This window comes from Nymphalis io, chromosome 5, assembly GCF_905147045.1.
Source record: "Nymphalis io chromosome 5, ilAglIoxx1.1, whole genome shotgun sequence".
Classification (NCBI taxonomy): Eukaryota; Metazoa; Arthropoda; class Insecta; order Lepidoptera; family Nymphalidae; genus Nymphalis; species Nymphalis io.
The window spans coordinates 1,650,122-1,664,171 of record NC_065892.1 but is presented as its reverse complement, the minus strand read 5'-3'; the positions used below and the strand labels follow the sequence as shown (position 1 = coordinate 1,664,171).

The 14,050-nt window shown below is 39.7% G+C and overlaps 1 protein-coding gene across 7 annotated transcripts in view; it reads left to right on the top strand.

The window, feature by feature from the left end:
• The window catches only part of LOC126768424 (uncharacterized), a 38,477-nt gene that overhangs the window by 20,107 nt on the left and 4,320 nt on the right, over positions 1 to 14,050 (top strand). Inside the window, exons 3-26 of one of the 7 annotated variants that reach the window (XM_050486458.1) lie at positions 1,965 to 2,164; positions 2,599 to 2,707; positions 2,776 to 2,884; positions 2,954 to 3,073; positions 3,385 to 3,517; positions 4,025 to 4,103; positions 4,421 to 4,559; positions 4,626 to 4,731; positions 5,393 to 5,483; positions 5,691 to 5,781; positions 6,301 to 6,513; positions 6,816 to 6,930; positions 7,281 to 7,370; positions 7,491 to 7,603; positions 7,669 to 7,751; positions 7,943 to 8,043; positions 8,197 to 8,344; positions 8,446 to 8,631; positions 8,749 to 8,922; positions 9,251 to 9,310; positions 9,476 to 9,587; positions 10,215 to 10,312; positions 12,226 to 12,252; positions 12,531 to 12,610. In XM_050486458.1, coding sequence (XP_050342415.1) covers positions 1,965 to 2,164; positions 2,599 to 2,707; positions 2,776 to 2,884; positions 2,954 to 3,073; positions 3,385 to 3,517; positions 4,025 to 4,103; positions 4,421 to 4,559; positions 4,626 to 4,731; positions 5,393 to 5,483; positions 5,691 to 5,781; positions 6,301 to 6,513; positions 6,816 to 6,930; positions 7,281 to 7,370; positions 7,491 to 7,603; positions 7,669 to 7,751; positions 7,943 to 8,043; positions 8,197 to 8,344; positions 8,446 to 8,631; positions 8,749 to 8,922; positions 9,251 to 9,310; positions 9,476 to 9,587; positions 10,215 to 10,312; positions 12,226 to 12,252; positions 12,531 to 12,610 — 2,777 coding nt within the window. Of the gene's footprint in view, positions 1 to 1,964; positions 2,165 to 2,598; positions 2,708 to 2,775; positions 2,885 to 2,953; positions 3,074 to 3,384; positions 3,518 to 4,024; positions 4,104 to 4,420; positions 4,732 to 5,392; positions 5,484 to 5,690; positions 5,782 to 6,300; positions 6,514 to 6,815; positions 6,931 to 7,280; positions 7,371 to 7,490; positions 7,604 to 7,668; positions 7,752 to 7,942; positions 8,044 to 8,196; positions 8,345 to 8,445; positions 8,632 to 8,748; positions 8,923 to 9,250; positions 9,311 to 9,475; positions 9,588 to 10,214; positions 10,313 to 12,192; positions 12,253 to 12,530; positions 12,611 to 14,050 lie in introns of all 7 variants that reach the window. The other 6 variants (XM_050486457.1, XM_050486460.1, XM_050486454.1 and 3 more) reach the window with 6 other exon arrangements.

Here is a 14,050-nt window from a genome sequence, read left to right as displayed (position 1 = left end):
CCTACCCAGACGAGCTTGCACAAAGCCCTACCACCAGTAGGTATAAACAGGTAGGCATAGCTAATCTTACATATCAAATCGTGACAGACAATCGTCAAGGAGTTTATTTCTTGCTGGTTACGGTACGGTTATACGGTTACATTTTGCTGCCGTAGTTTTATCGATACAGGGGTACTTAAACATTTCGTTTTTGGTTTAGGTTATTATAACGCTAATAATAATACAAGTCGAACAGCATTTTTTCCTCTTTATATATATTATAATGTTATTAAAATATTTATTTGAAAAAGTGTCTAGTTATTTGAGGGCATAATTACTACGTTTCGCTCCATCTCGGTTATACATCATTCGTCATACGATTTGGATATTAATTTTTTTATACTCACTGATACAACCAGACCACTACTCTTTACAATATGTTGTTTTTTAAATAGAATAGGCAGGTGGACGAGCATATGGACCACCTGATGGTAAGTGGTCACCAACGCCCTTAGACATTGGCATTGTAAGAAATGTGAACCACCGCTTACATAGCCAATGCGCCACCAACCTTGGAAACTAAGATGTTATGGCCCTTGTGCCTGTTATTACACTGGCTCACTCACCCTTCAAACCGGAACAGAACAATACCAAGTACTGCTGTTTTGCGGTAAAATATCTGATGAGTGGGTGGTACCTACCCAGACGAGCTTGCACAAAGCCCTACCACCAGTAAATATAATACATAATATTATATGTATCGAACGTCTGATCGTATTTCACTTCAGTTTTATAGGCTAGGACGATTCGAATGTAAATTGTTATTAGTTATATATGTATTTCCTCAATGTTATAGTCTGAAGAAATACATGTAACTACAGCCTGCAAATGTCCCACTGCTGGGCCTACATGTCCTCTTGAGAAGGTTTCAGAGGTAATTCCACTACTCTGCTACATCGTGAGGAAACATTCAAGTTTCCTCACGATGTTTTCCTTCACCTCCGAGCACTGATCATTATATTGTTAATAATATTTATACAATCAACTGATGATACAACTTCATTCGCTGGATTGTTGCATGCGGAAACTGCATAACTATATCGTATAGTTATGTAAATTTAGCAGGAATGTTACAATATTTTGCTTCACTTCACACCTTACGACTATTATATTCGTTAATATAAACAAGGCTTTTTATTGGATGTAGAATACGTTTAAATGCTCTTGTTTGTTTTAAATAAATATTGTCTTATGTAGAAGTTATCAGGTGTTATTTACATTGTGAAGAGGTTTTAAACGTTATATGAAATATATTTACTATTTTGTTTGTTTAACATTCAGACAATTGAGATAAACGTTTTTAGTTTTCCTCGAACAGATTTTATCATAAGGAAAAATTTTGAAGTATTTTCCTGTATACAAAATGAACGTTATTTAAACTTGTAATAAGATTTCATTTAACTTTACCTGTTTGTATGTGTTGGTCAAATATCGCAACTGAATTTTAGACCAGTACCCACCAATCATATTGAGCTGAAATTTTCAACAAACATTTAGTGTCGATGACCGTATGTTTTATATATTTTTTTTAAATATTTGATTTATTTTTACGTAGAAATAAAAATTATTACTCAAAAAAAATAATTTAATGATGGACGAGCATATGGACCACTTGATGGTAAGTGGTCACCAACACTCTTAGACATTGGCATTGTAAGAAATGTCAACCATCGCTTACATCACCAATGCGCCACCACCCTTGAGAACTATGATTTTATGTCCCTTGTGCCTATTATTACACTGGCTTACTCACCCATCAATCCGGAAAACAACAATATCAAGTACTGCTGTTTTGCGGTAAAATATCTGATGAGTGGGTGGTACCTACCGAGACGAGCTTGCACAAAGCCATACCCAGTAAAACGTATAAGAAAACACTTAAATAATTTATAAAACACTTTATTCAATGTTTGTTTTTATTTCAGATTCGATATAGTCAGAAAACTAGGTCAAGGCACATACGGGAAGGTTCAGCTCGGCATCAATAAGAAGACTGGGCAGGAAGTGGCTATCAAGACGATAAAAAAATGTAAAATTGAAACTGAGGCCGATCTCATTCGTATCAGAAGAGAGGTTCAGATTATGTCCTCCGTCAGACATCCTAATATCGTACATATTTATGAAGGTATATACATAATTACGGTTTATTTGTTACTTATTTTATATAGATCATAAATATATAATAGTGAGGGAATGAGAATCCATCTGGGCAGTTGGTTAGTCTCCACTGGCTACCGTGGGTATCGTTTAGGAGTACAACATCTGCAGCAAATCGAAAAGTGACTTTTATTTTGGGTTACATTAACATTTAGCTCACTCTTAGGTCTTTGTCCTGTCGTTGGACAATATTAGGCCATTACATTACCTCGTTTTTCGACGTGGGCGCACGAGGCGCTAATTTTAACTTTGACACAAAAAGATATAATTATCACACACTTAATACGACGATTACTCATAATTATAATATATATATTAAAATTATGAGCGCCACGGGATCGCTTTCGCATGCTACCGTGAAATAAATCAGCCTGATCTAACAGATAATAAAACATATTTCAGTATTCGAGAACAGCGAGAAGATGATTCTTGTAATGGAGTACTGTTCAGGCGGTGAACTCTATGACTACCTTAGCCAGAAAAAAGTATTAGAAGAAGACGAAGCCAGAAGGTCGGACGACACTATAACGAATATAAGTTATAATTAGTTTCTTTTGTTTAATAACAATAAAATTGCAGGTTATTCCGGCAGATTGCAACCGCTGTTTATTATTGCCATATACATAAAATATGCCATAGAGATTTAAAATTAGAAAATGTTTTACTCGATGACACTGGGAGCGCTAAGGTGGGTGTGATTGTGATTTATGTCTTTAACATTTGTTTCGTCTAAATAAATTAAATGTTTAATTTCCAGATTGCTGATTTCGGTCTTTCGAACGTTTTCAAAGAATCATCTCTACTGTCGACATTTTGTGGATCACCGTTATACGCTTCTCCAGAAATAGTTAAAGGAACACCGTACATAGGACCTGAGGTTTATATATTTTGTTAATTGGCTTGATGATTGATCGGTAGTGGAGTTATGTGTTTTGTGAGACATTTATAAAAAGGATGAGTGAGCCACTAAAATTACAAACATAATATCACACAATGACACTAATAGGGGTAACCCCTCCCTGGGTAATATTTCTTGCAATAATATCTAGGGACGAAAACTGATCATTTATCGCCAGCAAGTCTAATACCTTGTTGCCATCCTTAAAAAAACATATGTTAATCTATGTGAAATTTATTATGAATAAAATATTTTAATATAATTTATGAATAAAATTTGTCAATTTCCAGGTGGATTGTTGGTCATTAGGGGTATTACTCTACACTCTAGTCTATGGAGCGATGCCGTTTGATGGTTCGAACTTCAAGCGTCTGGTCAGACAGATCAGCAATGGCGATTATTATGAACCAAAAAACCCATCGAGTATGTCTGTTTTTCTTATTTGTATCTTATTATATAAGTGTTACCTTCATGATATCATTTACACAATATCATATTACGTGACCTCAAAATGGCTATAAATAATAATTTATTTTAAAATAATGTTATGTATTACTTGCAAGTAATACAAAACTTTATTTTTACTGGTGTTACGGCTTTGTGCAAGCCAGTCTGAGTAGGTACCACCCACTCATCAGATATTCTTCTGCAAAACAGCAGTACTTGTTATTGTTGTGTTCCGGTTTGAAGGATGAATGAGCCAGTGTAATTACAGGTATAAGGGACATAACATCTTAGTTCCCAAGGTTGGTGACGCATTGGCGTTGTAAGCGATCGTTAACATTTCTTACAAAGCCAATGTCTATGGGCGTTGGTGTTCACTTACCATCAGGTGGCCCATATGCTCGTCCGCCAACCTGTACGATAAAAAAAAGTTACTTACTAAAACGATATATATAGGTTTAATAAGTCATGTTTGTTCGAATGCAGCGGCGTCGCCCCTGATACGGGACATGTTGACTGTGGATCCACTAAAGCGGGCGGACATCGTCTATATCTGTGACCATCCGTGAGTATGACTTTGTAATCTTGCTATTTGTATTCTATATATTATATGTAATGAGTCTTTTTAAATTTGGGAAATTCCCGAGTATGGTAAATACGATTCTCGTAAATTTACCGGGAATAGTGACAGAAAGCGTTCGAATTTCGTAATTAATGAAACGAAAATAATTATGATGGAACTCGTTGTCTTCGAATGGGGTATTTGTAGACTATTTTAAAATATAATCCCAGAAGACGTAAAAATTGCCTTGCTTGCTTAGTTTGTCTTAATACGTAACTATCAATATATTAATATTAATAAACATCCGCCCGCCGGCACAGCTGGGTGAACACGGGCTGCGAGACGTCCTGCCTCGAGATGTCGGAGGCGCTGGCGGCCGAGACGCCCGTGCGCCTGGACCTGCTGCTGTCGCTGGCGCCCGCCGCGCCGTCCAGCTCGTCCGTCGTCGTGCCGCCCGAGGTGCCGCCCGCCGCTCGCGCACCCGTAAGGCGCCAGCCGCTCGTACTGACCGCCGGCTCGTTGCAGGCGGACCTCGGCCCGGAGGAGAGCTGCACGGACCTCACCAGCTCCACGTCGATGGCCGTCGAGCCGAGTACTTCCGCCGAGAAGAGAATCCTGGAACTCGTAGCCGGTAACGAATTTATCTCTTTTCCATTATAATGTAATAAGTCTACTGTTATAGTGCGCGTACTATGGGAGTGTCAGTGAGTGTACCTTGTCATAGTATAATCAAAATTACTGATTTCGAGCAAAGAGTGTTAGAAAATAATTACCTAACTCTGTTTTGTCTATGTAGGTCTTTGAATGTATATATGTTTAATTGCAGGAATTATTTCGAACGATTGTATATTCGAAGTTTTACCTCTATTTCTACTTATTATTCTTATTATATAATAATAATCTTTCTGCCTTTGTTGGTTTAGGGGCTAGAAATAAGGCCACAGATCCCGAGGCTCTGGGTTCAAACCCCAGGTCGGGCCAATAAAAAGTTACTGGGTATTTTAGTCAAATATTCTCAGTAGCGGCCCGGAGTTTGGAAGTTGGAAGCGTATATAATCCCGTGCCTCGAAAAGCACGTAAAGCCGTCGATCCAACGCCTGAACTCTTTCCTGTCGTGTCGAATCGCTCCTGCCATTCTATTCTAATCTTATAAAAAAAAAATTACAATCATAAATATCTAAAATAAATCACGTATCAAATCACGATCAAAAATCCACTCGACCGAACGTCTCGCGAGTGCGACCCAGCCCCCACGGACGCCAGTTAACCATACGCGTGTTGTTGCGGCGCAGAGGGCGGCGAGGACGCCATCAAGCCGTCGCCGACGCGCACGCTGGTGGCGCCCGCCGACGGCCGGCGCCGGCTGGACGCGCCGCGCGCCAGGTACGTGCGCCATCATTCATGGAAAGTCGTAATATACGTAATTATAATGAATATTTTTGTGAAAATCAACTTTCATGACGCTACATGGTATCATAACCGATGGTGACGTTTATCCCTATTGCAACCGAGTGAAGTATATTCTTATTTGAATCGGTGTTCTATAAGCGAATGATATAGTTTACAAACTTTTAGTATTTTCTCATCCAGTTGTGCAAGTATGGCTCCGCTGTCTCCCGCTCTACCGGAGGAGGATGCTAAGTTCGATTCTCCGCCGCCGGAACGACCGTCTGAGGATTCGGTAAGACAAAAATTGCCTTCAATATTTAGTCATCGTGGGTGGAGCAACGCAGATTATAATTTTCGTATTGAATAAAAGTCATATAAACACTGTATTTCAACACATATACACTCAGACACACGCACAGCAATCAAAAATAATAAGTATGGAAAAATTAAATTTGTATGTATGCGTTAGTGTCACGTTGCGTATGTAGTATAATAAATGAACAAATATGAAAAGGTAAAGGAAAACATAGTCGGGTATCTTGTGGATTACACGAACGTTGAAGTAATGTTATAAAAAAAAAACCCTCTCGTTAAAAGGAGAAAAAACAATTGTCAAACATTTAGGACATTTGCAGCTATTGAGTGAGTTGGTTCTACGCCACCATAGAGGTGGTTGAGGCGTTTACGTGATGAAAGGGTACTCACGGTTGCGATTAATTAAAAAAAAATTGACAATCGTATCAGTTGCCTCTTACCTCTACTCTGCTATAAACAACGAGGCAATATTACAGTTGTTAACTATATATTTCAGAAACAGTTTACACAACCTTCATTGAAATCATCAGCAACAATGACGATATCTCCCGCCCCAGCAGCGCCACCCGCGCCAACGTTAGAACAAAACGAAGTTATAGAGAACACGGTGAAAGAGGAAGGCCCCAAAGATAAAACTAAAGTCGTTATTAAGAAGAAAGTATCGCCGCCGAAATGTGACGAAAATTCGGAAAAATTGGAGGAGCCCAAGGTGAGAAGATAAACAGTATATACATATTAAAACACATTTATCGATCGAAACAAAAGATTGATAGAGTATTGCTATGTTTCTGTTAGGTAGTATCTCCAAAAATAATTATTAAACCATAAAAAAAATAAGTCAGAAAATCTAACCAAAGTTTCCCCAATTATATTTATTGGTAAAATCTCGTGGCTCTAAAAAGCAGTATTAAAACTTCTGCCTGGAATTTAGATTTTAATGAGAAGAGTAAGCAACAATGTCAGTATATTTCGTAACATATTTAATTAATTTATTAAAATCATTTTAATAAGGATACGACCAAATCGAGTTCTGTATCGGCGACGATGGACAAACTGTCGTCACCGTCGCTCACTCAGCCGACGCCTGTGCCTGCGCCTGCTAAACCTAAGAAGCTTTCTATACCAGGTAACTAATCTATTATCTTGTATTTGTTGGTCATAAGTCATCAACGTGTGTACGCATTCGTTGACATATTTCGATTTTAACTTAAGGTTAACGCGTTAGTCGATTTAAAATTTGAATAATATAATGTATCTTTCTTTAAGGTGACATATATATTAATACATAATAAATCAACATTTCTGACAATGTGTTTTTATCAACTACTGTGCAGCGGGGTGGATAAGATCCAAATCTTTTCCCTAACAGGAGGCCCAGTAGTGAGGCATTAACAGACTGTAGACATTACTAATACTGATAAAAATGGTGTTTATGAATCAATTATTATTAACTACAAAATAAAATTTTGTTTACAGGAGGTCACGTTGGAAGCTTCAAGGAGCAATTCGAGAGACGAGCCTCTCTCACGGCTGCTCCGGAAATTAAGCGGAATATTACCAAACCAGGTTCGGTTTTTTCTCCACGACTCGAGTCGGTTAACATTTTCGGACATTTTTTTTTGTTACAATCTTTACGTGATGCAATCGATTACACACAAAACGTAAACTAAATATATCTCCGGACAGTCGTGTCGAAGATCGCGAAGCCGAAAGCTCAAAGCGAGGACCGCGAGCTGTCGAGCAAGTCGGCCGACAACGGCGCCGTGAGGCTGCAACAGATAGGCATCCAGCCGTCGCCGGTGAGTACGGCCCGCCGCGCGCGCGCGCAGAGTGCCGCAGCACTGACCCCCCCCCCCCCGCGCAGGCGGCGCGCGGCGTGCAGAAGGCCGACAGCGAGCCGGCGCCGGGCGCGCTGGACGCCGCCGCGCTGCTGCAGGACGCGCGCCGGTACGCTCCTTGCTTTGTATACGTTTTATTGTATTTGGTTATCCTAGGACACATTTCTGTGCAATGTGTGCTCGATGATTCTATCTGTCGACTAAATGTCGAGTCGATGGATCGATTGTGAGGTGAGGGTCTCTAAATATGATAGCGATTGTACGACATTGATCTGACAACTTAGTCTGCGTCCTCTTCAGGAGCCTCCAGAATTCGATGGCGAAGTTGGCGGAGGAACGCGCCGGGGAGGACAGTCGCCGTCGCGCCGCCAGGGACATTATCTCCTCTGCCATTCGCACAGGTCACTGATTTTAACTTTATTACTTTATCGATTAACAAATTTTACATTTTATATTTTAAAATTTACGAAAAATTGATTAGCGTTTACGTCAATAGTGTTTTCAACATGTTAATATATCTAATATGAAAAAAATCATAAATGCATGGGATGCAGGCAAGCCGCCGGTACCCTACGGGCGCTCGTCGTCGGCCGGGGTGGCGGGCCTGCTGGCCCCGGCCGGGCCCCCTCCCGCCGCCCCGCCCCCCGCGCCGCGCGTGTTCCGCACCGAGGCGCTGCATCGCGTCGAGGACCATCGCAACAGGTAAACAGTTATTTTCCTTTTCTCCGATTCCTCGTTATCTTCCACTAATTCACGAGCAACTCTTCTTTTTAATTCCTATTAAACATCTAATAACGTTCCAGGGGCGTATCCGTGGAGCGCATCATCCCGATTACGATGCCGGGCGAGGAGCCGTCGTCGGCCACGCCGCCCTCCGCCGGCACGCCCACGTCGCCCGCCACGCCCGTCGCCTCGCCGCCCGCCTCGCTGACCTCGCCCATCTCGCCCATCTCGCCCGCAGGGTCGCGCGTCACTCAAACGCCGCTCAGGTATCCCTCGACGCTCCAAACCTCCCTCCAATCAGTCCGTATCATATCCAATATTATAAATTCGATCGCTCATCGTGGACGACACGGTCATATGCCTCCAACCCGCTCCCGTCGCAGACGCCTGACGTCGGTGGAGTCGGCGAGCGAGGCGGGTTCGCCGTCGGCGGGCGAGCCCATCAAGAAGTCAGCGCGCGAGTTCATCATCCCCATCGCGGTGGAGGGCAAGGGCTACGTCACGCCGCGCCAGCGCAGCCTGGAGCCCGAGCGCCGCGCGCGCCCCAAACGCATCAGGTGCGCCCGACGACGTATCACGCCGATTCATACCAATTACTCACTCAGTTACTCTTAAAAAATCCAAATTAAACAATTGAACACATTCAACAAATCACAAGTCGCGCCGGTAATTAATTTATTACTTTACCTTTCTATCTCCCCAACAAAATGGCGCATTGAAATTAGCGCGCATCTTTTTTTTAACAACACTGTTTTTGTTATAGAGAAACCTCTGTCTATATAATATTACGGTCTACCCGTTGAGGCGATTCACTATTTTCAAGAACAAATTAAACCCGCATTGTTTTCCATTTTATTTTTACGAATGATGAATATATGCTTACAGCAGTCTAGTCAGCGGTGGCGAGTCGGAAGAGGAAGATGATACGCACATGCACAGATTAAGGTGTGACAATTATCTTAAATGTTACATATGTGTGTTGCTAGCATAATTTGCTTTAACAAAACCTTCATAAAGCTGAAATTTATTAATTAAATTTAATTATTTTAAATAAATGTTTCATATTCAACATTAGTACTGGCCTTAGTACAAGTGAATATTATTGTTTAGATCTACACGAGCTGCACGTGCGGAATCTGTGAGTTCCGGGGAAGAAGACGAGGAAGACGAGGGCTTCCACCTTCTCACCGCTGAGAATCTCTTCTCCACTCTATTACACAGGGTATGTTTCCATTCTTGATTATTTAGAAAGAAAGTTTATTCAAATAAGATCTGTTCTAATTAAACCTTAAAACCGACCAAAATCTAGATAAAAAATGTATGTGCTAAATTTCATTATGATCAGTTGCGTAGTTAAGACGTGACAGCGTAACAAACAAACTCACTTTTGCATTTATAATATTAATAATAAATCTTAATTGAACAGTATTTGTCATAACACGTGTGAAACACGTCTTCACTCCACGCGCCGCTCGGACTGACTGAACGCGACGCCGCGGTAAAACGAGTATTTGTAGAATCAGCCGCGCATCGATAGTGGGGAATTAAGCGCGGGAGTAAGACGCAAAACAGGTTTTTACGCGCCAATCAAAATCCCTACTTTTAATGTAGACGCGCGCATTTGTTGTTATTTTTACATTTTTACAACTTATAATTTTCTTGTATTCCTATTGGTTAATTTTTACTCCACTTTTTGTATATATACTCGTACCGTTTTTCAATAAATCATTCCACGGATTCCACGATATTCCACCGTTTCTACTGTTCTACAATAAGAAGAAGTTTTATTTTACCGCTACAACGTCCACCTCCTAAATATGTATGTACGTATACATGTGCCTGCCCGCAGGTGCGCGCGCTCACCCAGCGACTCAACGGCGAGGAGGGCCCCGGCTTCCAACACCCGCACTCGCTCTTCTACAACCTGCAGTCGCCCTTCTTCAACAGGTGAGTCACATCGCGGATAGTGTACCGCCGAAGTTCAGTTGCCCTAATAGTTATGTTACATTCTTACATCTTCGTCTTTAACACTCATTAAATTCAATTGTTAAATCATAAAAGTCATAGAGCTTCCAAGTCTAAACAAATTTGACCCTAATTTTTGTGTTTTACCTAATTTTATAATCATATTATAACAACAAAAAGTTCTAGAGATTTATTTCGTACTGAAATACACATTCTCCATCACCCAGCAATGGTGCAGCGAGAGATAAGGACCTCACCTTCTTGAAAGGAGATGAAGCTTTTGTCGCAAAATAATAAATAATACGAGTAGAACTAAAATCCTCATTTCGGTCGCGTTCAAGTTCACAATAATAGTTTACCGCCTCGCGTTCCTTTAACAAAAAAGTCAATTATGGGTTGCGACTCCCGATGCAGCTGTAGCCTATTCTAATCGAAGGAGTATAAATAAGCAAAACTTACATTTATATATTCCATGCGGTTTGCTAATAGCTCAGCTACAATATACACTATGAACAGTGCTTGATTAATAAATATATTTATTTATAATACAACACTATTGCACTGAACTAAAGTTCCGATAACAATTTCGCCGACATTTAAAAAGCAAAATTTTATTGAAAATCTATAATTAATATCATTATTTAAAATCTCGGCCAATTATGTCGTGTCTTTTCAAAGTAGTTTATTTGTCTAACCGAGATGGCCCAGTGGTATGAACGCGTCAATCTTAACCGATGATCATGGGTTCAAACCCGGGTAAGCACCACTGAATTTTCATGTGCTTAATTTGTGATAATAATTCATCTCGTGCTTGCCGGTGAAGGAAAACATCGTGAGGAAACATTTAACTGAAATTCTGCCACGTCTATTCCACCAACACGCACGGAGCAGCGCGGTGGAATAAGCTCCAAACCTTCTCCTCAAATATGGAGAGGAGGCCTTGGCCCAGCAGTGGAACATACACAGGCTGTTACTGTTATTTGTCTTTACTCCTCTTGTCGTTGGAGTAGGCTAAACGTTCGTGTAATATGATACAGCACTTTCAACTTGGTTTCGTTATATTTTAAAATTAACTGTAGTGTTAAATTATATTTTTAATTATTTTTTTAATAAGTACTAGTACATTTACACATTTCTGGCGAATCCAATACGTAAATATTAAACAACTGAAAGATTGGGGGCGGGGGGCGTTTGTTCGGTGGTATCTTTTGTATTGTTTGAACATGCATAAAGTAGATTCTATTCTCGTATTATGTATTATTCTTATCCCTTTACCCATTTGTTGTATTCACAGGCCGTTACTTTATACATACTATACGATGCTTACATTTACGTGTCCATCTCGTTAACAATAATGCGATATATTTTATAAAATATATAATCAATTAATCAATTTAATAATCATCATGGTGAACGTACGGATTCATGATAAAACTGTGTGAAACAGTTCAGTAATATTAATTTGAGTGTATTTATATGTCATATTTTTTTAAATGCCTTTATGTTCTTTAATATTGTATAATAGATGATAATATATTTTTATATAAACATTTTTATATTATTCATTTTATTATGAACCATAATAAATTTATATCATGGCTACAAGTCATAATAAATTAGTGATTTAGTATTTTTTATTTATCAACGTGATTCTTAATATCTTCAACAAAATTCTAATGTACTTCTTAAATCTTTTTTTATAATGCTTAGTATAAATACACTTTCATAACTTGATACCATTATTTCATAATATTTTAATGCAATAAAATGTTAACTCTATATCCATCGTTTTATCCATATTTTTTTTCATTCAAGATTATTTTCAGGCAATTAATTAATTACGCATGCTTTTCTGTGTACAGACTAATAAATAATGACGTTTTTTCCGCATGCAGCCCCCACTTACCGCGGAGAAATCTCTTGTGAGTATCGACATTTTACATCGAACCATATTACTTTAAGGACAATTATAAATAAATAACAGGAATAGTATGTTTATTCATTATCAAACCATTACGAGTATTAATAGCTTTTACACTTTTATCACACGCAGCACCTATAGATACACGGAAAATAAAAGAAGCGTTTCAGAAACGTGAGTCTCAATCGTATAAGTAATGCATAGAGTATAGCTCCTCCACACTGAACTGAAGTGGTCCATAGTGGGAGAGCCGCGTGTAACGGAATGTTGTGTGCGCAGGCGCGAGGGCTGGGGCTCGCGCGAGCTGCACGCGCCGTTCGACTCCATGTTCGGCAAGGCGCGGCCCGCCACGCCCAGAGGTGAGTGACGCTTCGCACCGCTTGCGCACGACGGAAACGTTGCCGATACCGCGACCGCACCCGCGACCGCACACGCGACCGCACACGCGACCGCACCGCACCGGCCAGACACTCGCTTACACATACATTACTCTACACGATGAGCTTTTTGTTTTTCATATATTCTACATTTAAAATAAATATTTTTTTTACGACTACGAAATTCATATTTGTATTTTTTTATTTAAAAAAAAAATTGTTTCTTTTAAATATGTAAAAAATGATGAATCTTTTCGAAACATAACTGTAATTATAATTATATTATGGTTTTTTTTACTTATTTATTTTGAACTTAAATTACTTAAATGAAGAATCGAATCTGAAATAGCTCGTAACACCAAAACAACAACAAATGTATAAACATCATTCATTCACGGCACAGCCAATAGCTAGGCTCCGCACGGCTCCCACTCACAATACTGCTGGCTTTCACTAAACAAATCGATTAACTATGAGTCGCGACATACGAATTGTTCAAATACGCTGTTTTCAACTTAGTGTCACGTCGGGTATTAGTAACGTTTTCTGTCGGCAATTTATTTTTCTTAACAGCCACGTTCAACAGACTATTTCGAATATGAGATGTATTCAAAATTGTCTGTTTTATGTTTCAGTGTGTTCTTAGATTTTTTATTAACACTTTTACTAAATTTAACTTTTTTTTTGCATTGTAGTGTTTACATTGTTTTATAAAGCATTCCTTGTGTAGGTGTGGAATTTTTTTCTACCCCCTCTAACATTAGCAGGAAAATGTTGCCTTGCTCAATATTATCATAAATTCATCGATGTAGTTTTGTATTGCATGAAGTGTTCAGGAAAAGCATTATTCACGTCGCATAGTAAATGTCGAGGCTAAGGAATACAGTTCGAATGACGTAGAACACATTTCTTTTATTTTAAATTTCTCTTCAGACTTATCACAAGATCAAACAAATCCTACAGTTAATGAATTTGTTTGGAAAGAATCACAGCCTTATCGTAGTTAGTCGATGTGGTATTCGGTAGTCGAGTATCCGCCACACGAGTCGGGTACGTAGAGCCACCACGCTAGGGTTGGAGCGGGGCGAGGGGCCAGCGGACACGCAGTAGTGAGGTTGTGTTGGTGTGGTTGCAGTTGGGTTGCGCGTTACACTGCATGCTCCGACCAAATCTTCACTTCACAGCGGCACCGGCGCCGACCACAAACCCACCACAAACGCCACGCAAGAATAGGTACTAAACTATATTTATTTCTTCATTTGTGTTTTTGTGTTGCGCATCGCGCGTTGCGGCTGATATCAGAGTAAGGACGCCTCCGTTATGTGGATTCGCTAATGCAATAATTATTTAGAAAAAGCATTCTGGTAAATCACTTGATTCCGAAAGCAACATTTTAATGCATAAATTTATTGTGTGTTTTGG